The sequence below is a fragment of the Grampus griseus genome (genome assembly GCF_964374135.1).
Source record: "Grampus griseus genome assembly, chromosome: 1".
Lineage (NCBI taxonomy): Eukaryota > Metazoa > Chordata > Mammalia > Artiodactyla > Delphinidae > Grampus > Grampus griseus.
The window spans coordinates 168,301,762-168,329,531 of NC_139017.1; the positions used below are offsets into that span (position 1 = coordinate 168,301,762).

At 52.1% G+C, this 27,770-nt stretch overlaps 1 protein-coding gene across 4 annotated transcripts in view; it reads left to right on the forward strand.

The window, feature by feature from the left end:
• Positions 1–27,770, forward strand: part of TMCO4 (transmembrane and coiled-coil domains 4) — a 96,772-nt gene that overhangs the window by 34,160 nt on the left and 34,842 nt on the right. For all 4 annotated transcript variants that reach the window (XM_082678788.1, XM_082678786.1, XM_082678789.1 and 1 more), the window contains 7 exons: positions 3,808–3,940; positions 10,994–11,091; positions 11,333–11,476; positions 12,245–12,364; positions 16,508–16,672; positions 17,535–17,671; positions 19,138–19,222. In XM_082678788.1, coding sequence (XP_082534914.1) covers positions 3,808–3,940; positions 10,994–11,091; positions 11,333–11,476; positions 12,245–12,364; positions 16,508–16,672; positions 17,535–17,671; positions 19,138–19,222 — 882 coding nt within the window. The remainder of the gene's footprint in view (positions 1–3,807; positions 3,941–10,993; positions 11,092–11,332; positions 11,477–12,244; positions 12,365–16,507; positions 16,673–17,534; positions 17,672–19,137; positions 19,223–27,770) is intronic.

Genomic DNA, 27,770 nt, shown 5'->3' on the forward strand with positions numbered 1-27,770 from the left:
ATTAAAAGGGTATTCTTGCCCCCATTGTACAGATGAGGAAACTGAGGCTCAGAGAGGTCAAGAAACTTGCCAGAAGCCATTCAGCTAGTAGGTAGTCAGATGAAAATTCAAACCCCAGTCTGTGTCCCAACAAAGGCTGAAGTTTCTGCCCCTGAATTCCTTTTTCCTTTGGTCTGGAGGGCAGTCCCCAAAGGGAAGGGATTGGCCGTGATCTCTTCCCAAAGGTCTGGGATTCTGCTGCTCTCCGAGGAGAGGCAAGCTCAACCCCAGGCAGGTCATTCTGGCTCCCGAACTCAGATCCATAGTGAGAACAGAGGCTGGTTCAGTGCCTGGCAATGGAGGTTGTACTGCTCCCTGAGGAGGTGCATTTGGGAATGCAGGGCAGGTGGTGGTGGTTGTCACAGCGCCTGGGGTGCACCTGGCGTTTAGCTCCAAGGGCGCTGTTCATCCTTTAATGCACAGCACAGTGTTGGATGGTGAAGTGCAAAGGGCATCAGCTTCTCTATTGAGATGCTGGTGAGAAAAGGAGCCCAGAAGTGTTTGTTCTACCCCGGGTCTGTCCAAACACACTGGGTGACTTTGGACATGTCCCTTGCTCTTCCTAGGCCAGAAGGACCAGTTGGGCTCCAAGGGTGGAGTCTGGGTGGGTGCTGGGGCTGCCCAGCAGTTGGAGGCTGGCATACTCCTGCCCCCTGGGGGCAGAGCCAAGATCCCTGAGCCCGCCCCCCACCAAGATTTTCCAAAGAACAGGCTGCCGGGTGATGGGTCCTGTGTGTGCACCTTTGGCCCATGGCCTAGGGCTATGCCTGGGATTGTGGGTGCACCCCCCATATCCCATGCACCCAGAAGGTAGGACTCACAGCTGACCACATGGGATTGACCTGGAATCCCAAAACTTCACTCGAGTAGATTTGCCTTATTCTATTCTTTTTTTTTTTTTTTTTTTTTTGGCTGTACCGCTCAGCTTGTGGGATTTTAGTTCCCCGACCAGTGATCGAACCTGGGCCCTCCACAATGAGAGCTCGGAGTCCTAACCACTGGACCTCCAGGGAATTCCCTCAAGTAGATTTGCCTTTAAAAGGCGGCCACAGTGAAATGAACAGAAACTTTGGCATCCTGGGTTTTAAGCCAAATTCCACGGCTCTCTCAGCTGTGTGTTTTAGAACAGCGGTTCCCAACCTTTTTGGCCCCAGGGACCGGTTTCGTGGAAGACAGTTTTTCCGCAGACTCGGGTGGGGGAGATGGTTCAGGCGGTGATGCTAACGACAGGGAGCGATGGGAGCGGCCAATGAAGCTTCACTCCTCGCCCACAGCTCACCTCCTGCTGTGCGGCCCAGTTCCTAACAGGCCACGGACCGGTACCGGTCTGTGGACTGGGGGCTGGGGACCCCTGATTTAGGAAGTTTCTTAGCCTTTCTGCACCCGTTCTTCCCTCTTGTGCAAAATGAGGCATCATAATACCAGCTTCCCAGGACCACTGGGAAGATTAGCAATCAGGAATGCAAGCTTCCTGAGTGGTGCCCAGCATTTGTTAGGAGCACCGTGGATGCTGGTTTCCTTTCCTGCAGAGGTAGCAGGAGGAGGAGTCATCTTGATTACACCACTTCCTCCAGGCATGAATGCACCCAGACCTTCTCAGATCAGGAGCTTGCTAGTTAGAACAAGTGCAAAGGCCCTGGGGCAGGAATGAGCTTGGCTTCTTGGTGGGACAAATACTGGTGAAAACAGGGACCAGTAGAAAGTGAGGTGGTAGAGAGTGGCAGGAAAATGTACAGTCTTGCAGACCATGGGAAGAAATGTGGATTTTATTCTAAGTGCATTAGGGAGTTTTAAGTTGGGGAAGAGAACCCCAATTAGATTTATGACTTCACCCTTCAAGCTGCTGTGTGGCAAATAGAGTGTGGGGCAGGAGGAACCAGGGCAATGGCTGGTCCTTGAAGAGCGATGGCAGTCACAGTGGCCGTGCAGCAGAGATGGGGAGCCGTGGTCAGACTCAGGATACATTTTGGAGGTGCAGCTGTCACCATCAGCTGGTAGATTGGATGTCTGAGGAGGGGCAACGAGATAAATCAAGAACGATGCCCAGGCTTTTGGCCTGAACCCCAAGTTGGGCTTTTTATTGAGACAGGATGGATTGGCCCTTGAGGAGTGAGTTGGCTACCTGGCAAGTTGTCCTGGGTAGCCCAGGACTCCTGCCCCTCCTCTACCACTCACCACCTGCCTTAAATAGAACCTCAGCTCCAAGTCCAGCAGCCTGGCTGTCAAGGTCCTTGAAATGACCCTTACACGAGGCTGACATTCCAGAGTCCCGTGCCCGAGAATACCTTGGGAGGTTTTAATCACCTGTGCACCTGGCAGTCTGTATTCCAGAAACTGAATCACGGCAGCCTTGACCAATGGAGTGTGAATTAGTGGCTGATGATAGCTGCCATCAGTTAATCACCACGGCCAAGGCTTGTCAATTGCCACAGGTCGATTACGGCCTACGCGCAATAGTCTGTGAGCCTAGGAGGGAGCTCCTTTATTTGTGGGACATTAGCTGATCAATAACCCCAAGACGTGGCCTGTGGTGTCTGTTTCCCGACACACAGGTCCTCATCCTGGCGGCCGAGGGCAGCTGGGCAAGTGCTTCCGGACCACGGCTCGCTCTAAAGACCCTAGTTAGAGGAAGGAACTGGTTTATTTTGCAGAAGCTGAGGTTATCGTAGCTACTACGACCTTAGTATAAAATTACCATGCAGCATTGCAGACACCCAGCAGAGGAGGCCAGTTCTGCATCATTCATTAAGGACCCGTCATGGACCCAGAGTCCTCTCCTCAAAACTTTGTGAGGGCTTCCCTGGTGGCGCAGTGGTTGAGAGTCCACCTGCCGATGCAGGGGACGCGGGTTCGTGCCCCGGTCCGGGAAGATCCCACATGTCGCGGAGCGGCTGGGCCCGTGAGCCATGGCCGCTGAGCCTGCGCGTCCGGAGCCTGTGCTCCGCAACGGGAGAGGCCACAGCAGTGAGAGGCCCGCGTACCGCAAAAAAAAAAAAAAAAAAACTTTGTGAGATGACTGTTACTATTTCCACTTCCACCTGAGCGAGGATGAGCTTTGCCCAAGGTTAGACACAAATAGTATCCGTACCCAGGTCTGTCAGGTCATTAATTGAACATTTATTCTTTGTGCTGAGCACTCTCCTAAGGACTGGAGATAAAGCAGTGTAGAGTTTATACTTATCAAGTTTATACTTCACGGGGAGAGACAAACGAGAGTAAATGGATATGATGTCAGAGCAGGGCAAGCTCTGTGTGGAACAAAATGCAGGGTGAAGGGGTAGAGTAATGGGGGCCGGGGGTCGGGAAGGCCTCTGTGAGCGGGAGGCGTCTGAACAGAGACTTGAATGAGGGGGAGGAGCCTCCCCAGAAGATCTGGGGAATGAGCCTTCCCGGTGGTGGAAACAAAACAAGTGCAAAGGCTCCGCAGCAGGAACATTCTAGAAGGTGAGGTCGTGGAGTTGGCCAGGGGCCTTGTATGTCATGATGGAGTTGGATTTGCTTCTGATCGTGATATCACGTCCTTAACAGCTTTGGGATGTGAAAATTCGATCTTTGCTGATTTGGTGGAACACGCCGCCTTTCTTCTGATCCATATGGGTAACAGTTGCACACTGTTCCGCCCCAGAAGCTGTTTTCTTGTTCAGCTGACTGGTTCTCGGGGCTGTGCACTTCGGATGTATCTGGGGTTTGGGTTTCATCCGTTGCGCTGCTGTTAACATCTCTGTGCTTGGAAGCTGAACTGACCCCGTGCTCTTTCTCTCTTTCCAGGGCGCTACGATGCTCGGGCCCGAGTCCTCATTTGCCACATGACCTCCCTCCTCCAAGTGCCCTTGGAGGAGCTGGACCTCCTCGAAGAGACGTTCCTCGAGAGCCTGAAGGAAACCAAAGAGGAGGAATCTGAGTAAGTGTGCCCTGCGACCCTGGCCACCCTGCCAGGAATCAAGGACTTCCACTCTTCAGATAACAGCATCCTTTGTGTCCCCTCCCCCCATTAAGAGATGGTGCACTGAGGTGGGAAGAGCACTGGACAGAGAGTCCCAGTGCAGCCCTGACTCGCTGTGTGGCCTTATCAAGTCACTTCCCGTCTCTGGGCCTCCATTCTCATTTGTAGGAAAGGGGGATTGAATGGATGAATGCTAAGGGCCATGAGTTTGTGACTTTAACGTTCTGTGGCCCCAACACCCCACTCCCCCTCAGTTCTTGTGACACCTTATCTGTGGGCCAAAGTGGCCTGGGTTCAAATCCCACCTCTGACACCTGTTTGCTTTTTGACCTTGGGTGGGTGCCCCCCCACCCCCCACCCCCATTCTCTAAGCCATAATATTCTTATCTGTAAAACAGGAATAAGAATAGCACCCTCCTAGGGTCATTGTGGAAAACAAATGCAATTGTATTATCAAGTGCTTGGCCCAGGGCTGGCATGTAGCAAGGGCTCAGTAAGTATGAGTCCTTCCCTTCCCCCACATTCCCCCATACCTGCCAGCTGTCAAGAGGCTTTGCTATCTGTGTATGGTCAGGTGTGTGTTGAGGGAAATTTTCCTGGTAACTTGGCCAGAGCTCAGCTCTTTGCAGAACACCTTACACAGGATCTAATCCCAGGGTAATAAATCGATCCCAGTCACAGCCTAATTGCGGGCTCCTTGCACCAGGCACATTTCCCAGCCTTGGGTTTTGTTCGGCCATGAAGGCTTTCTTTGAGCAACCAGGCTGTGCCCAGTTCAGCCCAGCTGGGAATTTAGCTTTGAAGCCAAATTCAGAACTGGAGCCGCCCTCCCGCCAGGGTTTGTAGGGCAAAGGGAGGGGGTTGATTCCTTGAGAAAGGAGGAAACTTGGTCTGTTGAAATAACCTGAAAATAGACTTGTTTTGACTCCCAGAGCTGTGTCAATAAAGAAACAGCTGGATCCAGGCCAACACCTGGATCCCTCAAGTATGTCTTGAAATGAAGGACACTCTTAAGTATTGTCTGGAAATCTATTGTCAGAAAGAAACACATTACCCAGAGGGTCTGTTCTGATAATACCAGTAATGCCAGACGAGGGAATGTGTAAAGCAGAGCCCAGCTCTGCCACTTACCAGCCGTGTGATCCTGGGCAAGTTAACTTCTCTGGGCCTCAGTTTCCCCAGCTACAAATGGGGATAATAATAGCACCCTCTTCATAGGGTTCTTGTGGGGCTCAAATGAGTTTGTACACATAAAGCGCTTCGAGCAGGACTTGCACAGAGTTACTAGTTGTTAAATATCAACATTGGCTATAGTACTGTTATCATTGCTGTTATTACTGCGTGGGCCATTTCCTCAGAATAATACTCCACAGGTGTCATTTTTTAACTCAATTTTAGGGACTTTGGCAACCTCTCAGATTCTATCTATGGTCTCTGGAGGGGTCTGAGACGCAGGGAAAGCATAGGGACTGGTCAGCCAAGGGACCTGGTTCTCTGTTTGATTCTGCTGCTAAGTCCCTGTGTGGCCCTGGGCACGTTGCTTTCCCTGTCCAGACACCAGCACCAGTTTTTTCACCTGTACAAGTAGAGTATCGAGTTGTATGTAGGTTTCTTTTAACTCTAAGGTTTTGTGTTTCTGCAAGGTGAGCTTCTCACTCAGCACCCCAAGGCGATCCTTTGCAACTGGAGTTCAGGGTGTGATGTACCACCTTTCTGTTCTTGGGTCCCCATCTGAGCCCTGAGGCCATCCAAGCTTCCCCTACTTGTTTGGTGACTTCACTTCTCTGTGCCTCAGTTTCTTCATCTGTAGCACAGGGACAGTGGTAGGATCTCCCTCATAGGGCTGTCAAGAGGGTTAAATTAATTAATACATATCAAAGGCTTGGAAGAGCACCTGACACATAGTAAATGTTAGCAAGTGCGGTGCTGGACGTTGATACTGATCCCATCATAATAACATGGTCAACATCTAACCTTTATTGAGCGCTCTCTAGATGCAGGTACAAGATACCATTTCACTGGGTTCTCATTACAATCCCCTGAGGCTTTTGCAGAGGAAGAAACAGAATTTCAGAAGGGTGACGTAATTCACCCAAGGCCACCCAGCTGGCCAGTGGCACCATCTGATTCAACCTCCTTATCCAGTCTGAACAGTGCTTACTGCATCCCTCAAGGCATGGTTGAGAATCCGAGGTTTCATTCTTAATTCTGAGGAAGGCGGTGAAGATAATTCTTTTATGGGGCTTTCTAAGCTTTTACTAGGAATGTGTCTCTAGACTCCCCAGAGATAAGCACTCCCTCTCTATCTACTGGAGAAGGTGATGTAAAAAAAAGAAAAGGGTGGTGGTGAGGGCAGTAAAGGTAAGGAACACCCTCTCATGGGAGATAAGGTGGCAGTGAGGGAAATTTCTTTGTGGACCCATGAGATAAGCAGTGCGGGTGTCTCTGCTCTTCTCAAGGTATCTGTGACCTCTGCCTGGGATTTGGCCCAAATCTGCATCTTGGCTTCAGCCTCTGTCTTTGGGAAGCTGACATGGAATGTCAGCCCAGGGTCACTTCTGACATCCCAGGTCATGAGTGTGGCCAGAGGCTATGTGATGACAGAGATTGCCATGGTGCCTAGTCAGCAAGCAAAGTCAGTAATAGGAACAGGGCTTCATTTGGATTCAGTGTCGTGCTCTGAATTCTCACTTCCCAATATAGGAAGCGTCATAGATATAACTCAGAGCCAGCTTCTCCTCTTGTGCTTTAGAGGTTGAAATTCAATCAGACAACTGAAGTTATTGCAGGAGTGAAGTGCTGTGATAATTAATGATTAACGGGAAAGCTGTTCGTTTTGTGTACAAAACAGTTACTAAGAGCGTTCAAGTACTTAAATAAGGAAATTGATTGGCAGTTCAAGTGTACATTAAGAGAGAGTGCCTTAGCTAAATAACTTTTAGGGAAAATACTATATTCTTTTTTTGGTAAACATTCAAATAATAATACAAAGCAGGGACTTCCTGGTGGTGCAGTGGTTAAGAATCCACCTGCCAATGCAGGGGACACGGGTTTGCAGCCCTGGTCCAGGAAGATCCCACATGCTGCAGATCAACTAAGCCCGTGCGCCACAACTACTGAGCCTGTGCTCTAGAGCCCGCGAGCCACAACTACTGAGCCCATGTGCCACAGCTACTGAAGCCCGCGTGCCTAGAGCCCGTGTTCCACAACAAGAGAAGCCACCGCAATGAGAAGCCCGTGCACCGCAACAAAGAGTAGCCCCCGCTCACCACAACTAGAGAAAGCCCGCGTGCAGCAACAAAGACCCAACACAGCCCCGAAAAAAATTGTTTTAATAATAATACAAAGCAGAACACTAGAGATTAGAGTATATCATCAATCCAATCTTCATAAAATTGATCTGATATACTAGCATTTATACATTTAAATAAAACAGCTTCAAGAACAATATTTACTCTTGAGTTATTTTTTTCCCTTTAGGCTATGAGTTTCCCCCTCCATAAACTCAGCTAAAAGTGATGACTGTCTAGTATCCCAGATGTGCAGGTGTCACTGCAGGAACAATCTAGAAGCAGACTGTGCTAAGAAATGTCAAGGGCACCCACTCAAGAATTTGACTATGTTCTTAATAACAAGTCTGTACTAATCATGAAAATGTTGTAACATCCTGGATTTGTTCCGCTGTCCCAGAAATTTCATTCTTGATGGTGATTGGCCTACACCCTGGCTAAATATTTTATTTAGCCAAAATGTACGTACCCCCTGGTTTTCATAGAAATGGACAGTGAGTGGGAGAAAAGATCACTGCAGCAAGATGGTCATGTCCAATTCTTGCTGTGGAATGAGTAGGTTCTTTTCAAAAAACGTCTTCTGAGCCCCATCCAGGTGCCAATCCCAGGGCCAGCGGCTGAGGGTGGAACACAGGAAAGGCTTTATCTGTGTCCCAAAGGTTCAGCCCTGTGATTCTCAAACTTGAGATAATTGGAGAGCTTGTTACAGGTGGTTTCCTCACCCAGGAAGTAGTGCTTTTAACAGCTACCCCCTGGGGATTCTGATGCAGTTGATCCAAAGCCCACCCTTTGAAAATCAATGGTCTAGAATTCCAGGCTAATACCGTACAGAGGGTTAGGGAGGCCTGGAGTCGGAGCATGTAGGCAACCATGAGGTTCAGGCAGGCGAGGAGGTGACTCTGGAACGATGAGTAATGTTTAGCCAGGCAAAGGAAGGTGAGGAGGTCCTTGGCAGCCGAGGGCCAGCAGGAACACAGGACTGAGGCGTGGGCAGTGTGCCTGCAGGCAGTTCAGTGTTTCTGGAGGGTAGAGTGTAAGTTAGGAATTGATGAACGATGAGGCTGTGAATAAGGCAGGGACCAGGTCACGGGAGGGCCTGAGTGTCCTGCTGGAGAGGTGACCCTGTCCTCAAGGCAGAGGGAGGACCAGGATGGAGGGAGAGAGGGGGGCAGACAGTTGTGATTGTACTTTCCTGCTTGACACTGATCACGTGGTAGTGCTCGCATCATCCTCCCATTTCCAGTCCCTAAGTGAGAAAATTGAGGCTCAGAAAAATCAGGGGAGCCAGCGAGATCATGGCGGAGCTGGGCTCAAAGACCTCACCCCGAATTTGCAGACTATTTCCCAGGCAGTGTTTGTCGAACAATTTGCTGCTGGTTCACGGAGCCAGCTGCTCGTAGCCCCTGTGTGTTCCTCTTGTACGCCCTCAGCAGCTGGAATTTCTCCTCAGGCTTTGAACTCTGCCGAAAGCAACTAATTTCCAGCCTTCCTGTTTGCCCCATTGGTACTAGCAATTAAGGGCCAAAGTATATCTCCAGCCTGTGGAGGAAATTGTCATAACCATGGAAGGAATGATGATAGCAGTAAACATACTGAACGATGACAGTATGCCAGTCACCATAGGTTTAGCCCTCCTAGTACCCCTGGAAATTCAGCGCTATTATCATTCCCACTTCATGGACGAGGAAACTCAGGACAAGTCATTTGTACATAGTCCCAAGGCTAGTAAGTGGCCCTGTCCAGCAGGATAGCCTAGGTTTTGCTGCGGTAACAAATGACCTCCACGTCTCGATGCACAAAAGTGCATTTCTTGCAAGTTGGCTGTGGCTTTAGTCCACACTTTCTTGGTTCTGGGTCCCAGTTGACAGGGTGACCTCTATTGGGAGTGTTGCTGGTCTCGGGGCAGAGCAAAAGGAGACTTACCAGGTGCTGCACTGACTCATAAAGATTTTGCCAGAAGTGACTCATATCCTTTCCAGCTACTGGCTAAAGCGGGTCATGGAACCACTCAGCTCATCGGGGCAGGGATGTGTAATTGTTCCATAGCGGGGACCAGTGCAGGAGGGATAACTGAACACCTGGAGGACTGTCATGCACCACCACAGCAGAGGGAGGATTCAAGCCTAGTTTACAGGATCTGAAACCTCACACCAGAACCCACGCCCTTCGTCGCCGTCCTGCCTTCCGCTTTGCTAAACGCCTGTGGTTCGGCCTCTTCCCGCACATCTGAGGGCGTGAATTTCAGTCATGAAAAACCAGCACCTGTGATCATGGAGGATTGGTTTCCGCTCAGTAGTGAAGCAACCGAGAAGTGCTGTGCTGTACCCCCAGGAGGTGCTTAGGGGAAAGCTGGTTGAGGTGAGCGGGCAGACAACCAAAAAGCATAGTGGGTCTCCCAAAGCCCATCTCAAATCCGACTTCTTTTCACTGACCGGAGGATGAACTGTTTCTTGCTATCATGTATGGTTCAGGAGGCAAGAGATGGGAAGGAAACGGCTCCGGCTGAGTACTGCGTTGTTCTGCTCGCCGACACACAGACGTTCCAGCCTGCTGTCCATTCTCCATAAAAGTTTGTTGATCAGAGGGATGAAGAAGGAATTAATTTAAGCTTTACAAACCAACAGCCTTATGAGGGAGATGTTATCATCCCCATTTTTACAAAAGGGGGAACTGAGTTTCAGGGAGATGGAGTTTCATGGCGACAGCCACTGTCTCGGTCCCTGCTCGCAGGGCCAACTGTCAAGCTCTGCGCTTGACAGACATTGTTTTTGCTGATCCCCACTGCCACGCAGGAGGAGGGCACTCTTATCCGTGTCCTCGTCTGTGATACGCAGACAATAATAAAACTGCTTCTAGGATAAGATAAACCATTCGAAGTGCAAAGCACAGTGGCAGGCATGTTGGAAGTCCTCAATAAACATTAACCCTTCTTTTATCATCATCATCATTGGCCATCGCTCTGTACGTTGAGTTGTTGTCCAAACTCCAAGTTCAGTTCAGAGTTCCCACTGGTAGTGACCGCACTGCCCCACCCTTGTCTCCCATCCTTCTCCTTATTGCCCCAAAGCACCGATGTTGGACAGGAAAGTTGGGTTTAGTGACTCTCCTGGGCCATTCTCAGGATTCACCTGACCCCAGCTTACTCCATATGCTTCCCTTTTGCTACATTTTGTCACTTTCAAATTTCAAGTCTGAAGGGTTCTAGCTATTGCCCCAAGGCCAAGGTGTCCAGTACAGACATTTCTCTAACCCCTCTTTGAAAAGATAAATCTGAAGGAAATTGGTTCCCAAATTCCTTCCAGAGGGAGGTGGGCTCAGATGGCGGAGTGGGGGGAGGGGAAGGAAGGAGTGAGGTGATGATGTCTGTGACTCTATCTGGTACTCATTCTGGGTCCATCTGTATAAAGAGAGTTTTGTGCTTCTTTTGCCACTATTATTGTTTTTTTTTTTTTGTCTTTTCATTATTCAAATTGCAACCCTGTTAGGATGGATCCGTTGGGTAAGTAGCACCTCCCACGTACTGGGATTCCCCAGCTGGGTTTTAGAATGTTTTCAGCTTTTTAAAACCATAGATGGGTCCAAGGTAACCTTGGTACCTCGCTCTGCATGACAGAGCACCCAGCACTGATCCCAGTTTGGGGCTTGGTGAGGCGGGGAGGTGTCAGGGGATCCCAGACACAGCCAGTCCTAGAGAGCAATCTCTCCCCCCACCCACCCCCAGAACGGCTGAGGCATCCCGGAAGAAGAAAGAAAACCGGAGGAAGTGGAAGCGCTATCTCCTGATAGGCCTGGCGACGCTGGGAGGCGGGACAGTGATCGGTAAGATGAGATGGTGGCCCTGGCCAGGGCAGCACGGAGTGAGGGATGATGCCAGGCTGGGAGCAAGAGTGGGGAGTGCAGGGGGATCAGCTGGGAGCCCACCCCTCCTCGCATGCGCGTAGTAGGTGTGCTCACTAGTATTGTCCGTGAGAGGCAGTGGGAGGGAGGCCGGTGGAGGAAGAGCGCAGCAGGCCCCGTCCGCACTCCCACCTCTACCCACCACGGGCCGCTTTCCTCGCAGGCGTGACCGGGGGTCTGGCTGCCCCTCTTGTTGCTGCCGGAGCCGCGACAATCATTGGCAGTGCCGGGGCAGCGGCTCTGGGCTCAGCGGCCGGCATAGCTGTCATGACCTCGCTGTTCGGTGCAGCTGGAGCTGGCCTGACAGGTAAGGTTCCAAAGGAGTGGTGGCCCAGATTCTCACCAGTGAGGGCTCCCTGGGAGACGGAGGAAGAGGACATGGCTTTTCTCACTCTGAGTCCTGGCACTGCCAGAACGTATAGCGAGCTTCACAGAGAACTGGGTGGATGGCTTGGCCTGGCTCGGGACAAGGCTGAGTTTGAGAAACCGCACCTGGTGTAGACTTCTTAGAAAGGGTCTGATTGGACCTGCTTGTCACCATCTAAGAAGTTTCCAGGCAGGCTGCCTCAGAGACGGTTGAGCTTCTTCTTGTAAGAGGACACATGGCTACCCCTCATTTACCAGCATCCCGTGGGGGAGTGTTTCCAAATCATATGTGTCAGTAGCTCCCCAGTCACACAGAGTTTCCTGTTAAGTGGCATGTTGCTTCCCACATTGAGAATCTTGGTCAGCTCAAACCACTTTCACTGAGAGGAGTGTGTTACACTCCTGAAGTTCGTGGGCGGGAAAAAAATGTAGTACCCACGGAATCAGGCCACAGCGGTGGTTATGAGCTTGGGCTCTGAGTTTCAGCTCTGCCAGTTGGGGGCTAGCCAGCCTTTGGAAACCTGTTACCTTCATCTGTAGTCAGGACGATAACGGCACCGACCTTAATGAGTTCAAAAACGAGACGTTTGTCAAGGGACAGGGCACACGGTCGGCAGTCACTGTGAGTGTGTGAGTACACAGAGCCACTCTAACGTTCCCCAGGGTCCCCAGTGACCCCCCATTCTCACTTTTGTATCTGGTTCTTTAGGATACAAGATGAAGAAGCGTGTTGGGGCCATTGAAGAGTTCACGTTTCTGCCTCTCACAGAAGGCAGGCAGCTACACATCACCATCGCCATCACGGGATGGCTGGCATCTGGCAAATACCGTGAGGACCAGGGGCAGAAAAGGATGCAGAAGCGGGTGGATGTTGGCTGAGCTGGGTCTGTTGCTGTGGGCCAGACCCTGGCCTAGGCTCTTGCCTGTGTATGTCTTTAGGGGGTGGGTAGGGGGGACCTATTTTTCAGAGGAGGAAACTGAGACTCGGAGAGGTGAGATGACTTTATCCCACATCTGTCTTCCCATCCTCCCATCCATCATCTGTTCATCCATCCATCCATCCATCCATCCATTCACCCATGCATCCACCTATCCATCCATCCATCCATCCATTCACCCACGCGTCCACCTATCTATCCATCCATCCATCCATCCATTCACCCATTTAACCACCCACCCACCCACCCACCCATCAACCCATCCTTTCCACAGAGTTTATAGAGCATGTGCCAGACACTGAGCCAGATCCTAGGAATTCAGCGGTGAGCAGCACAGTCAGGGCCTCTGCTCCCATGGAACATGTGGTCCAAGGCAGAAGACAGATCACTGAGCAAGTAATTACAGGGAAGCTTTATGGAAGGCACGATAGGGGAAGCACAGAGTGCTTCTGGGGAGTGAGGGAAAAGTTATTGGAGGAAGTGGCATTTAGGCTAAGGACTGGCTGGGAAGTAGCCAGAGAAGGAAGGAGAAAGAAGTGAATACCAAGCAAAAGGGCAGCATGTAGAAAGGCCTAGTGGTGCAAGAGAAGCACAGGATGGCTTGAGCAGGGAGCTAGAAGACAGGAGTGTGGGTGACGCCGGATCACACAGGAGCATGTGAGCTGTGGCGAGGGGTTTGAGTTTATCCTCAGAGCAAGTGGAAGATAGCAAAGGAGTTTCAGCACGTAGGTGAGAAATCAGTACATCTTGGCTGTGTGACCTCAAGCAACTTACTTCACCTCTCTGTGCCTTGGCTGCTTCGTTTGTAAAGTAGCAGATTACCCTTGCCTTCCAGGGCACTGACGAAGCTTAAATTAAACGAGGTAACTGCGGAAAGCACCTGGTTTCTAGTGACATTCCACAAAGGTTATTTCCCTTTGCTGCTCTAATTTGAACGTGTGTGTTTTGGGGGGATTCTAACCAGGGTGGCACTGAGGAGTAAGGTCATGGTCCGCTTACTGTTGGCTCACTTTCGCAAGTGCCCAGTGTGAGGCTCAGCAAGCAGGTCGTCAATCAGGGAGAGAACAGGGTGGGCCGGGGAGTCTGGAGCGTCCTGACCAAATACACAAGCTCAGAGCCTCCTGGGTTCCCAAACTGCTGGGATCCGAGGGCAGAAGCCACAGCTGTTCTAAACAGCACAGGAGGAGGCAGGTGAGGAAATGCCCAGGCTCTGCTGAGAGGCACTACTGGGCGCCAGAGTCTTATTGGTATGTGCGCACCAGGGCCAGTCCCCAGACAGGGGACCTGAACAGTGACTGAGCACCTAGCGCCATGAGTCAAGCATTTCACCCACACACTAGGAGCTTGACGTACGTTACCTCGAGTGACCCTCACATCCATGCTCTGAGGTGAGGGCCGTTCTTACCCTGATCTGGACGAAGAGGAAACCTAGAGGGATCACATGGCAGACAGGTGGCACATGCAGGATTCGAACCCAGGTCTCCTGACCCAGAGTTCACGGGTTTCTCTTCATTTGTTTCATGATACCATCCATGCTACAGAAAGACTGAGACAGGAAGGAAGGAGCAAGAGTCTAAGTGAAGGAATTTGCAGTTCTGACCAGTGTGGAAAGCAAAGCCCTTATGGTTGTTTTACCCACCCCCTTGCTGGGCTGGCCCCAGGGCAAAATCAAGTTCATTTGCGGCGGGGGCTGGGGGTGGGGCCATTATCGTGCAATATGCTCCCTAGGCAGAGGCGGTGGCTACAAGAAATGTAACCAAGGTAGGTGAATGAAGTTCAGGAGGGAAATGAGTCACCTTGTCCTGCCTCCTTGATGGCCAGGAAAGAAGTCTCGTGTCCTCACAGGCTGGCTTCCGTGTGTGATGGGAATATACGGGCTTTCTTGGGCCCGCCCCTTTATTAACTAGGATTGTTTGTACTCATGCTTATGGCTCTGTAGCTCCCCACTAAGCCAGGCATTTTTGCATGCACTCGCTCACTTAGTCCCCCACTTCAAGCCACGGATGTGGGCATCATTATCACCCCCATTTTACAGATGAGGAAACCGAGGCTGATAAGGGCTGCCCAGGGTCGCCTCGCTAGTCAGGAACTGGGGCACGACTCACCCCCATTCTGTCTGGCTCCATAGCCCATGTTCTTGGCCACAGGGGGATAGAATGCAGTACTGCACTTTACAGTTTACATAATGCTTTTCGTGCAGCTTCTCACATGATCGCCACAACACCTGTGAGTCAGATGCCATCATTCCATTTTAACAGGTGTAGAAACTGAGGCTCAGAAGGGCAGCGTGCCTTGCTTGTGAGTCTTGCAACCGAGAGCCCACCACACACACACACACACACACACACACACACACACACAAAATCTGTGCCCACATCCTGTCTCAGGCTGGCCGTCTCCTCCTCCATAACTAGAGACAGTTAATCCCTGAGCTGCTGCAGACCTGTGACAGACTCTCTGCAGAGCGGGGAGCAGCCCCTCAGTGGTCTGCATGTCAGCAGAGCACCCTCGGGTAGGGACGAGGCCTTCGGGTCGGGCAGGTCGAGGCATGTGGCTGAGCCAGAACCCGAAGCCTCTGGGAAGCTGGCCCCACTGTTCATTCATTCATCCTGTGTTCATGAGGCTTTGGGAATCGAGTGCTTGGCAGACAGACTGCAGGACAGACGTGCACTAAACAGATGACACAAAAATAAATGGAAAATTGCAGACTGTGACGAGAACTCAGGACGCAAAAGTGCAAGGTGCATTAGATCCCCCTTGTCAAAGGGGCCGGGAAGCTTCCCCGGGGATAAGGCGAGTGAGCTGGAAGCTCAGAGACAAGTAAGGGTGGAAGGTCACTTGGGCCATGGGCAGAAATGCACGGGGCCCCTCGATGCTCCCACGGCCCAGAAATGAGTGACTACATGATGTTTGCATGGCCCTCTCCCTCCCCAGGCTGAGAGCACTTTATCTGGATGGCTCAGCCTCCTCAGCTATGAAATGGGGCTAATTGTGGAGCCCCATTTCAGAGGCTGTGTTGAGGTAAATCAGAGAGTGCATGGGAAATCCCTCAGCACAGAGCTGCCCAGCACTTAGTACTTGCTCACTAAATGTTTCCTACGATGATGGGTGTCTGTATCCTCAGGGTCAAGCGCCTAGCCTGGCATAGTCTAGGTACTCAGTTAAGGTTTGTGGTATGAATGAATGAATGAACGAGTGAACGAACAAAATCAAAAGCATGTGTTTCTGGAGGGTAACCTGATGGATGATGAGGCTGTGAAGGAGGCAGGGGCCAGGTCACAGGGGGCCTGAGAGTCCTGCTGGAGAGGTGACAACATCCTCAAGGCAGAGGAAGGACTAGGAGGGAGGGAGAGAGGGAGGCAGACTGTCATGGTTTTTATTTTCCTGCTTGACGTTGGTCACGTGGTTGGTACTGTCATCATCCTCCCATTTCTAGTCCCTAAGTGAGAAAATTGAGGCTCAGAAAAATCGGGTGAGCCAGCAAGCTCATGGCAGAGCTGGGCTCAAACACCTCTGCTCCAGATTTGCAGACTATTTCCCAGGCAGTGTCTGTTGACTGAGATGCAGCCGGTTCAGGGAGCCAGCTGCTCGTGGCCCCGTGTGTTCCTCCTGTGTGCTCTTAGTATCCTCGATGCCAGAATTACTGCAGAGTGAGAGAAAATAACACTTGACACACACGGTAGTTGGAATACTTGGTTCTTACAACTACTCTATGAAAAGAGATAAATACTAGTCTCCCGACTTGACAGCTAAGCAAAGTGAGGCTTAGTGTGGGATAGTGACCCAGGGTGCCCGGGGTCGCCCAACTGCTAATGAATGCAGGAGCTGGGTCTCGAACCCCAGCCTGCTGTCTCACAGCGCAGCCCTGTGCTGTCTGGGAGCGCGTCTGCTCTGCTGTCAGCTGCCATTCAGTGGCGGGGGTGGGCCTCTTGTCTCCCCGCAAGGGTGAGTGGGCCCCTGTCGCCGACTGTCTGGGAAAGGGTGAGAGGCCTCCTCTGTCACAGGAGAGACCCACCTACCTGTGCTCTCCCCAGGCACCTTCAGCGCCCCATGGGCTGCCCTGGCCCACAGCCGTGAGCAGTACTGTCTGGCTTGGGAGGCCACGTACCTGATGGAGCTTGGCAACGCCCTGGAGACCATCCTCAGTGGTCTTGCCAACATGGTGGCCCAGGAGGCCCTAAAATACACAGTGTTGTCTGGTAAGCCTCCCCTCACCCCCACCAGCAGCATTCCCACCACTCCCAAGCCACACTGGTTCTGTACCTTTGCATGCCTGAGGCCCCCAGTGAGCCAGGCACAGTGCTGGTCTCCAAGAACACAGAGAGGCAAAGTCTATGGTCTTCATAGGGAGGAGACAGATAAACAGCCCATCACATTATCACATAGTATGTCAGTTAGCAACTGCTGCATAACAAACAACCCCATAACCCAGTGACTTAAAATAACAACCATTTATCACAGTAGCTCAGAAGTGTTGAGGCTTCATTTGGCTGACCTTTGCTGGGCCTGCTTATGCATCTGTGGGTCAGCTGACTGTCCACTGACCTAGGCCAGCCTTGCCTGGGGCAACCAGCGCAACTCGGCTCTGCTCCATTGGTCTCTCCTCCCCGTCCTGGGACCGCAGGCTGTCCCACACCCGCAACAGAAGTGCACTAGAGGCACGAGTCCATTTCAAGCCTCGCGTCCAGTAACATCTCATTGGCCAAAGCAAGTCACATGATTGAGCCTAGAGTGGGTGGGCAGGGCAGGAGCAGGGGGCATTGCAGAGTTATGAGGCCAAGTGGGAGGATACAGGGTGGAGTGACAAATTGGGGCCATCCCTGGGAGCCCACACATGGCAGATGCTTAAACACAGGCTCTGGGCCGTGTATCAGCACTGCGCAAGCTTCAGTTTTCTTCTGTACTACTTAGCAGTTGGGCCACACGTGGAAAACCTACAGATTCCAAGTTAGAGACTCTGGATGCGTTCACTCAGGCATCCATTAGCCAGCCGATCACTTCCCTAGAAGGACCCCCCCCCCCGCCACCACGGCCTTCATCACCGATATCCCTCCTCCCCAGGCCTTGTGGCTGCCCTGACCTGGCCAGCCTCACTCCTCAGTGTTGCCAGTGTCATCGACAACCCCTGGGGTGTGTGTCTCCATCGATCGGCAGAGGTTGGCAAGCACCTGGCCCACATTCTACTCTCCCGGCAGCAGGTACCTGGGAAGAGCTGGGGCGAGGAGTGGGGGGAGCGGGCAGGGGGCGAGGAAGCAGGGAAGCATGGGGGCTGACTTGTGCACAGACGTCATACCTGAGACAAGCCCACGTGGGGGTAGCCCAGTGGCTTTGGGGGGGTGGGGGGTGGTCGTCATTGCTCCTCCAGTTCAAGTCATAAAAGCACCCTAGGGGGACTTCCCTGGCGGTCCAGTGGTTAAGACTCCATGCTTCCACTGCAGGGGCCACGGGTTCGATCCCTGGTCGGGGAACTAAGGTCCCACAAGCAGCACAGCGTGGCCAAAAAGATAAAAAGTGTCCTAGGATGGACCAGTAAGAATTACAGGCTGTGCATCTCTAGCAAGCAATCAGGTGAAAACTAACAGGCCTCTGCAGGTGTGGACAAGGCCAGCTCTTCCTTTCCAGAAGTATAGAGCTACCCTCTGAGCAGATCTCCAGTGGCCCAAATACCACGTAAAACAGTTAGGGTTCCATCCACATTCCAGACAGTCGGAGGCAGGAAAGTAGAAGGGAAGGGCCTTTCACATCCCTTGGCCAGGACTCAGCCCTGCGGCTATCCCTGGCTGCAGGGCAGTTGGAGAAACTTCATTTTTGGCTGGGTAGCTGTGGGCCCAGAAAAACTCAGGAGTTCTGTTACCAAGGACAGAGGGAGAATGGGTGTAGGGTGATGACTGGTAGCCTTTGCCACAGAGTTCCTGCAGAATTGGAATATTGTTTAATGGAGGGCCTTCCATGGCAGTAGATGGAGGTAGGGGGGAGGGTGGGGGAGGGTGGGTACATATACCGGCCCAAAAGCAAGGGAAAGGAATGGAGTACTGAGACCAGCTGGACCTTTGGAACTCATCTGCGCTCTCCCTCCATGTAGAAGTTGTACCCAAATACCTCTCATGACTTTCTTTTTCAAGTTGCCTTTCCTACAAGTTCTTGAGTCAGAAAATTCCTCTTCGCTCTAACTTACAACCTCCTCTTATAGCATAAGGCCAACATTTCATGTCCCCACTTCCTACCTAGGAACAGAACAGTTGTGTCCCCCCACCCCATGTGACTCTTTGCCTTTTTCTCCCATCACGCCCGGGGTACCTCCCGCCTCCTCTCTCGGCTCCAGAAGGGCCCCACTTCACTGCAGTCATTTGCCACAGGTAGATGGGGAAGGAGCGACGGCCACTGGGTAATGGTTTGAGATAAAACCAGGGAATTAACCCAGCCAGATGCTGCCTGTCAACCTGGGAAGAAGCCGGTTCCTGAGCAGGTGCCCTCCTGCATAAACGAAGCCCCAGACTCTCCTGATGGAGACATCAGAGCCTGGGGCCGGGAATAGCACGGGCGTGATTCATTAAGCGGGAGGCGGGTGCTGAGAAGTGTGCAAGGGCCACTGTCATCAGGGCTGATGTTTTTCTAGAACTGGCTGTGCACCATGCCCCCAACACCTGTGTCCTTTCTCCCCCAGGGCCAGCGGCCTGTCACCTTGATTGGCTTCAGCCTGGGAGCCAGAGTCATCTACTTCTGTCTGCAAGAGATGGCTCAGGAGAAAGGTAAGGCTGGCCCATTGTCACAGGTGAAAACACTTGCGGAGTCCATCCCCCAGGCCAGAGGTTCTGCACTAGAGGTCGCGAGTCTTGTGACTGTGTTCCCAGATCTTAGAGTTTAAAACAGCTTGAAAAAGAAAAAACAGTCATTTGGAAAATGGTTTATTTCTTCCGTACGTAAATTAGAGTGGGTGTGAGACAGTTTTATAAAAATGGCCTTTGCGTTCTGATGCGGGTTCTTGAGTGGGAGGGGAGTGGAAGAGTCCGAAATCGGGGTGTTGGCAGGGCCGCGCTCCCTCTGAAGGCTCTAGCGGAGAGCCACGCCTCTTCCAGCTTCTGGTCGTGGCCGGCAGTCCTAGGCTTGCAGACGCCACGTTCCATCCTGCCTCGTCTTCACATCACCTTCTCCTTTGTGTCATCTCTTCTCGCCTAAGGACAGTGTCAGTGGCTTTAGGGCCCACTCAAATCCAGGATGACCTCCTCTCAGGATCCCTCACTAATTACATTTGTGTGATTTAATTACATCTGCAAAGACACCTTTTCCAACACCTGTTACCAAGGACAGAGGGAGAATGGGTGTAGGGTGATGACTGGTAGCCTTTGCCACGGAGTTCCTGCAGAGGTGGAATACTGTTTAATGGAGGGTCTTTTCCAAGTAAGGTCTCACTCACAGGTTCTGAATGGACACATCTTTTGAGGGGGCCACCATTCAACCCACTACAGACACCTTTGGGAGTGTGTCATGCCATCCGAACACATACTTTCAGTGTTGATGCAGTGGAAAGCTCGAGGGCCCCTGCCCTGGTCTCGGGCCGGTGAGGCCTCCAGGACTGAATGCCGGTTTGGGGCAGATCTGTCACCAGGGGCTGCCATAGCAAGGGGTTAGGGGGGTGAGGTGCAGAGCTCAGGGCACTTGGGGTGGTCCACCGTGCGTGGGACCCGGGCTAACCTCTCTCCTGGTGTAGCACAGCAGCAGCAGAGAGAATTCCTTCTCTGGATGGGGGGAAGTAGCAAAGAATTTTCAGCAGTCTTTAACGCACATTTTGCTGGTCAAAGCAAGTGACAGCCTAGCCCTAGGTCAGTGGGGTGGGCAGTCCCCGCTGCCCCTTAGCTCCTTCTGTCCACAGCAGAGGACGAGGGGAGCAATTGTTTGCCAAACGGTGATCCAGACTCTGACTCGGGGATGAAGGAGGGCATGGGCTTTGCAGGCAGCCGAGACCTGGGTCTGAGTCCTACCTCTGCTCACCTGGGGAGCCTGGGTTGGGTAAGGACTCAGCCTCCCTGGACGTCGGTCTCTCCCTTTGCAACAGGAGGTTCTTGTCACCTCTGGGCAGTGTCAAAGGCCGGAGAGCATGGAGGTCAGGCAGCCGGCCCAGTGCTGGGTCCTGGTCAGCACATCCTGTAGCGGCTTTTAGGCTGAAGTATCTCTGCCGGTATTGGGGGTAGCTGCGCTCGCCCCCTGCGCTCTAGAGCTGTTGCCGCCAGGGAGGCCCCTGGCAAGTTGTCGCGCTCTGCGCTGTCATCGTTTTGCTCCTTTCCTGGTCATCCCTCCCCCAGTCCATGCAGCAGACCCATCTGCCAGGCTCCTTATCACCTGGATGACGTGGTCTGGGGGACAAAGGCGTGTCTTTGGCTCCAGTTAGCATAAATTACATGTTAACTTCAGATCATTAATACAAGCCAAGTCTCCAGTTCCCCTCCTGAATGAATTAATTACCATTGACCATCTGGACACGGCCATTGGAACTGAGGTCGCCGTCAGCTGCCTCCGGCAAGTGAGGCCGGAAACGGATGGGAGGGAGATGTTCCCGCCCTCAGCCTTTGGTGGGTGGTTCTCAAAGCAGCTTCCTTCCCGCCTCTTTCCTGGCCACTGCTCCCTCCCCTGGCTCTTCATAGCCCACCACTGAGAACTGGGGCTTTGGTATCAGGCAGACCTGGATCTGGGTCCCAGCTTCATCACTGACGAGCTGTGGCACCTTGGGCAAGTCACTTAACCTCTCTGAGCCTCAGCTTCCTTATCTGAACGTGGGACTTAGTACACTTACCTCGAAGGCTCTTCAAGAGATTAAAACGAGACGATGAATGTGAAAGTACCTGCTGCAATTTGGGTTCACTCGGTAAACGCTTCTTCCTCTAATCTGAGGACCTACTGTGCACAGGGAACTGTGGTGAGTGTTGTGTAGACGGAGGCGCTTGTCATTTTGTGTCTACTTTCTGGCGCACACGTTAGATGGTGAATTCCAGGCAGGCGGGATCTGCCTGTGCCCCACCACCTCTCCGGCACATGGCACGTTCTGAGAGCTCGGGAAGGTGGGTGGACTTGATTTCAGGCTGACAGGCTCAAGAGCCTGGTGCCGACTCCCCGTGTGCCGGGCCGTGCACTGTGCAGGATCTCGGTCTCCCGGCAACCCCCTGGGAGGTTGTTATTCTTCCTGCTTCCGGGATGAGAAACTGAATGAGGCTGCGAGGGAAAGCCAGGCGGATCCTAAGAGCCAGAGCCGGGATTCGACGCCAGGGTGTCTGGCTCCAGGGCCCTCGCTGGTAACAACTGTGCTATACTTTGCAGAGGACCCAGACCTTGAACGTGGGTGGGGCTCCTCCAGAGGATCTAGAGGGAGGGGAATTCCAGAGAGTCCGGCCCGCAGGGAAGAGGAAGGGCTCTCAGAGTGTCTGAAAACGTTGAGTCTAGTTTTTCTGCAGCCTGTGAGAGGGGACCAAGGTGGAATGTGGGAAATGGTTAGGACAGGAGCCTGGCACAGGTCTCGAATGCCAGGTTAAAGTGCTGGAACCGACTGGTTAGACGCTCGGCCTCTGAATTGTGCGACGAATGAACAGCTGAGCATAGTACTGCAGAGGGAGGCGCTGGGGGCAGGGGGTGGTCAGTGCTGGGCAGCTTGTGGTTGACCCCCCTCCCCCCGTGCACACATTCTCTTTCGCGCATGTGTGCGCGCGCGCGCGCGCGCACACACACACACACACGCACACATACACACACACGGCAGCAACTCAGCCGACCCCAGGGCCTCTCCTGAATGGATGGGAAGCTTCCCAAATAACAAGAATTGGGTAGGAATCTGAATAGAAGCCCAGCGGCCAAAAGTGCAGCTGGTTTTCTCCCCATCCGGTCACCTTCCGAAGGAGGAACTCACGGCCAGAAGACTCTGACCAAGAGTGTTTATTCTTGATCAGCCTGATAGTTTCCCCTACTTAATAACATCCTATCCCACCCTGTGTCTGGACGGGAGGTAATAAAGGACCCTGGTAACCTTTGCCTTGACCTTGGTCAAGAACCCTCCAAGAAGGGGTCTGCCCCTCAGCTGGTTGAGGCTTATTCCAGATGTAAACAGCAGCTGCTCTCACGGGGGGGGAGCTGGGGCCCGCTTTCTCTCTGGGGCAGAAGAAGGCTCCCCGTGCCATGGGGCACAGGCACACTGTCTAACCCTGCCGGCCTTCTCAGCTCCTCCAGGTGGACGGCAAGCCCCTGATGCCAGGCCTCAGAGCCGTTTATTTCCCCAGTTTCCCTCTTCCTTTCCGGAGATTATGTAAGGTAACTCCTGGTGGCTTATAGAAATGGGAAGTTGGAAACAAAACACACCCACGTGCAGAGGGGAACTGAGGGGTCCTGAACCCGGAGAGCTGGGCGCTTGTGCGTGGCCTCCCTGACGGCCCCCTGGGGGGCCTGGGCCCAAGGCCACCCAGACCACGAAGTAAAATGAATAAAAACATGGACGTACACACACTCATAAAAAGAGGCTCACATTCCTGCGTGTTGAGTGTGGCCCTCATCTTCCTGTGTTCTCTTTCTCTGTCATCCCCCGTGTCCCCTTGCCAGCCATCCAGGGAGCCTCTGGCCTTCAGGGCTTTACCACTTACCACCCGGTCCCCACCCATCAACAGACGGGCGACCAGACACAGCTGGAAGGATGGCACAGATGCAGGCCTTTGCGTCATTAGGTGATGGGGCCACACAGCTCTTCCCCACCGAGAAGATACCAGCTCAGGTGCTGCAAATATGTGGGCTGTGGAGCCAGGGCATCTGGTTTGAATCCCACACGCACTGCTAGGTTCACCTACCCGCTCTGAACTCCAGGTGACTCGTGTGAAACACAGGGAATGATAATAGTATTGCCATCAAGGTTGTAAGGATTAAATGCAATAGTGCATATAAATGCTGGCATATAAGAGCCTGGTAATTCTTACTGAGCATTTATATTATGCTAAAATCTGTCTTAAGCTTTATAAAAGGGAGCTGGCTTGGAATTTCCTGGTGGTCCAGTGGTTAGGACTCCACGCTTTCACTGCCGAGCACCTGGGTTTGATCCCTGGTTGAGAACTAAGATCCCACAAGCCACGCACGGCACGGCCAGAAAAAAAAAGGGCGGGGAGCTGGCACCTAGGATTGGAGCACCACACACACATAGGTGACCTTGACCCTGGACCTTGTTGAGGGAAAATCAGCCTCCCACCAGAGTGGGGGCCCACAGTTTCGATTCCTTTCTGTTCCTACACCCGCCTTGCCCCCTCTTCCTAGACAACCCCCTCCCAAGTCCTGGCCTTGTGTTACTGATGGCGCACCTTCAAGTCTCCAGCTGGCTGTCTGTGGTTGTGAATGAATTATTCACCCTTTGCCCGGAGCTGCTGTTTCACATCTAATTCATTCCAGCTCAGCTGTCTGGTTTCAGGCAGCCCTGCTTGTTTAACACCCAATTAATCTGCACACCAAGGAGACCCTCTCCTAATTGCAGGAAAGCTGTCATTATCTGAGTTAGGGGAATGTAAAAGAGGAATTACTCTAATGCAGTTGAATCCACTAATTGTTTTCTGGGTTCCCTTGAGACCAAGTAATGAAATGTAGCAATAAATCCTAGAGTCACACAGAGTACAGAATCCTTCAGCTAGCCTACCCCCACCCCCTGCCCCCTCCTAGCTGCACCCCATCCTTTTTTCCCCTCCCCCAAGAAAAGCTGCCTGTAGCATTAACTATCTCACAGCTTCATTTCCTTTTGGGGCCATGTTGCAAACAGCAGGGGGTTACTGCTTAGGGGATATGCAACCATTCACAAGGTGTCCCTCACCCGGGCCTGCCCCTCCCTCAAGTTCAGTGTGGGCAGCTTCCTTACAAATGGGTGTCTAGACTACAAGGCCCTTGAGGGCAGAGATTGTGTCTGACCAACCTCTGTGCCTCCTGTACCTGGGATAAAGCCAACAGAGAGTGCTCTATAAGTGAATTGTCTAACGTTATAAACATTCACATTGTATCAGTCAGGATAGGTGAGGTTATGCTGCAGTAACAAGCATCCCCCAAATCTTAGCAGTGTAACACAGCAAAGGTTCATTTCTCACTTGTGCTATCTGTCCACTGTGGGTGGGCAGGGGGTTCTGATCTTTATAGTCACTCAGAGATCCAGGCCAATGGAGCCTCCTTCAGTAGGAGACAGAGATTGTGGTGAGTTACACACTGGCTCTTAAAACACTTTCACCTGGAAGTAAACGTCACTTTCACTCATGTTTCATTGGCCAGAGCAAGGCACGTGGACATTTCTAACATCCATGAAGGGCCAGTGAATGTATTCCCACCATGTGCTCCAGCCAGAACACCTTACTTGGATTCTGGCCTCTGTAATTATTTCTCAGCTGAAGCCTCAGTTTCTTTATCTACAAAATAGGGAGTTTTCTCTCTTCCTCCACCCTGCCTCACAGCTTGCAGGATAGACGTACACCTTGATGGAAAGCCAGAGTGTGGCAGAGGTTCCTTGGGTGAGAACCCCAGCGATCGATGGTACCCAGGAGCCCAGGAGCTCGGCCAAGGGGCCCACACACAGACAGAAGCAGCAAAGATTCCCCAGCACGTTACCCACCGGAGGACCAGAGCTGGTTCCAGTCTGGCTGGGAGCAGGCTCCAGGCAGACAAAGCTCTGAGCTGTGTTGATGGTGATTGGCTCCAGACCGTGCCCAGGGCCCAGAGAATCAAGGGAGATGACCTGGTGAAAATGCCTTGAAAAGGTAGAGCTGCCCACAAATGGGAATGACTGTCATAGCGATAGTGTAGCAACGGCTGCCACTTACGAAGGCCCAGCTCTCTGGCTGGTTCTTGCTCACGGATTTATGTACATTCTTGTCAACCCTCACAACAACCCCATAAGATAAGTAATCCTGCCCCGTTTTTCAGATGAGAACAGTGAGATTTAGAGAAAGGTGGAGTAGCTTGCCCTAGAACTAAGATTTTGATACCTTTCTCTGACTCCAGAGCTCCTATTCATATTGTTGTTTTGAGCCCTTCTGGCTGGATGTTTTCACTCAAAGCAGTATCTCAGATCAGACCTTCCCAACGGAGAACTAGTCACAATCAAATTCACCCCATTAACTCATATTCATGAAGCACCTACTGTGTGCCAGGCAACATGCTGCGCTTTGGGGAGATGACAACAAACTAGCCAGTGCAGCCCCTGTCCTCATGGAGCTGACAGTCCAGTCTGTTAAATAATCTGCCCTCCCTGAGACATGAGTTGGGGTCTTGCAGAATGGCTGTGGGGGTGGGCAGTGATGGACGTCAGTCATCTGAAAAGCACTTGGCATGTAGTAGGTGCTCAGTAAAGGGAGCCTTACTGTACTTGCATACCAAGTTCTAGGGTAGCCTCCTGGTTGGGGCTGACACCCTTAATGTGAACCTCCTGCCCTTAGGTGGAGACATCTGTCTCTACCACTTAAAGCCCGTCAGTACTTGGCTTACGAAATAGAGTCACAAGAAGCCAGCCCCCCAGGACACAGTCAGATGCTCAGCAAGGCTTCCAGGCCTGCTGTGCTCCTCCCACAGCCCAGGTAGGTGGTTTGGGTTTGCAGGGGTACCTCGGGGGCTGGACGCACCTGCCAAGCTTCCTCCATCAGTTAATCGGATTCTCAGAGCAGTCTTGCCACATACTCAGATGTGGGTGGTGGGAAGGACTGACTCCCAGTGGGAATCCCTCGCCTTCTGGATGAGTATTTGAATGCTTCGTGTGGCTGAGGAATCTTCTCCGTGCAGAAATAGACAGACCCAGGTTCAACGGGAGTTTACTGAGTCCCCGCCTACCTGCTTCCATGATTGATTCATTCTAATCATCATCATCATCATCTCAACAGCTAACGATTTTGGGGCACTTACTATGTACCAGGCACAGCTAAACACTTTGCATGCCTTATTTTATTTAATCCTCCCAATAATCCTATGAGGTTTTAATTAGCCCCATTTCACAGATGAGGAAACTGAGGCTTGCTTACAGAGGGGAAGTAATTAGCTCATGCTTACAGGATTAATAATGATGAAACTGGAATTTGAGTCCACAATGGCTGAGCCATGCCTCTTTCGTGACATGTTCTCTAATTCTTACAGTAACCCGAGGTCAGGATAATTATCACCATTTTACAGCTAAGGCTCAGTGTGAAGCAAAGCAAAGTGCCCAAGTGGGTCCATTTGGATTTTTTGGTTGCAGGTCCTGAGAGTTCCATCAACTGCCCTTCCTTCAGCCACACCCAGAGCTCTTCTCTCCCCAAGAATGAAAAAAGGGGGTTCAGGGTGACTCCTGTCTGCTAAGGTCCAGGCATCCCTTGCCTTTACACATGTTCTCGTGCCTTTACACTTGTTCTCGCTATCCAGAATGCTCTCCCCTCCCCTGACCCCAGGCATGGAGCCAGTTCAGACGCATCCTTCAAAATGTGGCTCGCAAGTTCCCTCCTCCATACTCCATGTGGAAGGAAGACTCAGACTCGGGAGCATTTAGGAAAGGAAAGTAGTTTTTGCAAAAAGGTGTAAACTAATTAGACTTTGGAAGGTCTGGTTTGCCAAATTACACACACGCACGCACACACGCACACAGCAGGTTCTTAAAGGAAAACACACACCTCACAATCACCAGGGTTGCCAAGTTTTCATCAGTTTGTTCTTGATGGAAAAGCAGGCATTTCTCCTAATGTTATTCTTTCTCATGAAGCCACAGGGACACCCAGAATCTTCAGACATCAGCGTTCCAAACACTGGGGACAGGATTCTCATTAGGGAGTCAGCAACTTATGCGAAATGCTCCTTCATTTGGGAACTCGCACCGGACGAGGTGCCCCTGTTATTCTTGCTTTATCTCAGAGGGTCAAGTGTGGGTTTGGTTTTGGTGTCGGTCGCCACAGATGGGATGCCTGTGCTGATGCCTGACGGTGATGGTTTTATTAACGCTGATCCTCACAACATCCTCATGGGGCAGGCATTTGATTCAGCACATTTTACAGAGAGTCTCAGACAAGGACACTGAGACTCGGAGAGTCTAAGGAATTTGCCCAAAGTCAGAGCAGGGAGGTGGCAGAGCTGGGAGGTGGCAGAGCTGGGAGGTGGCAGAGCTGGGAGGTGGCAGAGCTGGGAGGTGGCAGAGCTGGGATCTGCGCCGAGCGCCCGGCCCCTAAATCTGGGTCATTCTTCTTCGTGCAGCCACGTCCCTGCACCCTCCCTCACCCTTACTCAGCTGTCTGTCTCCACACCCACTCACAGCTCTGGGTCAGGCATTGTCTGTCGTACTCACCTCTGTATCAC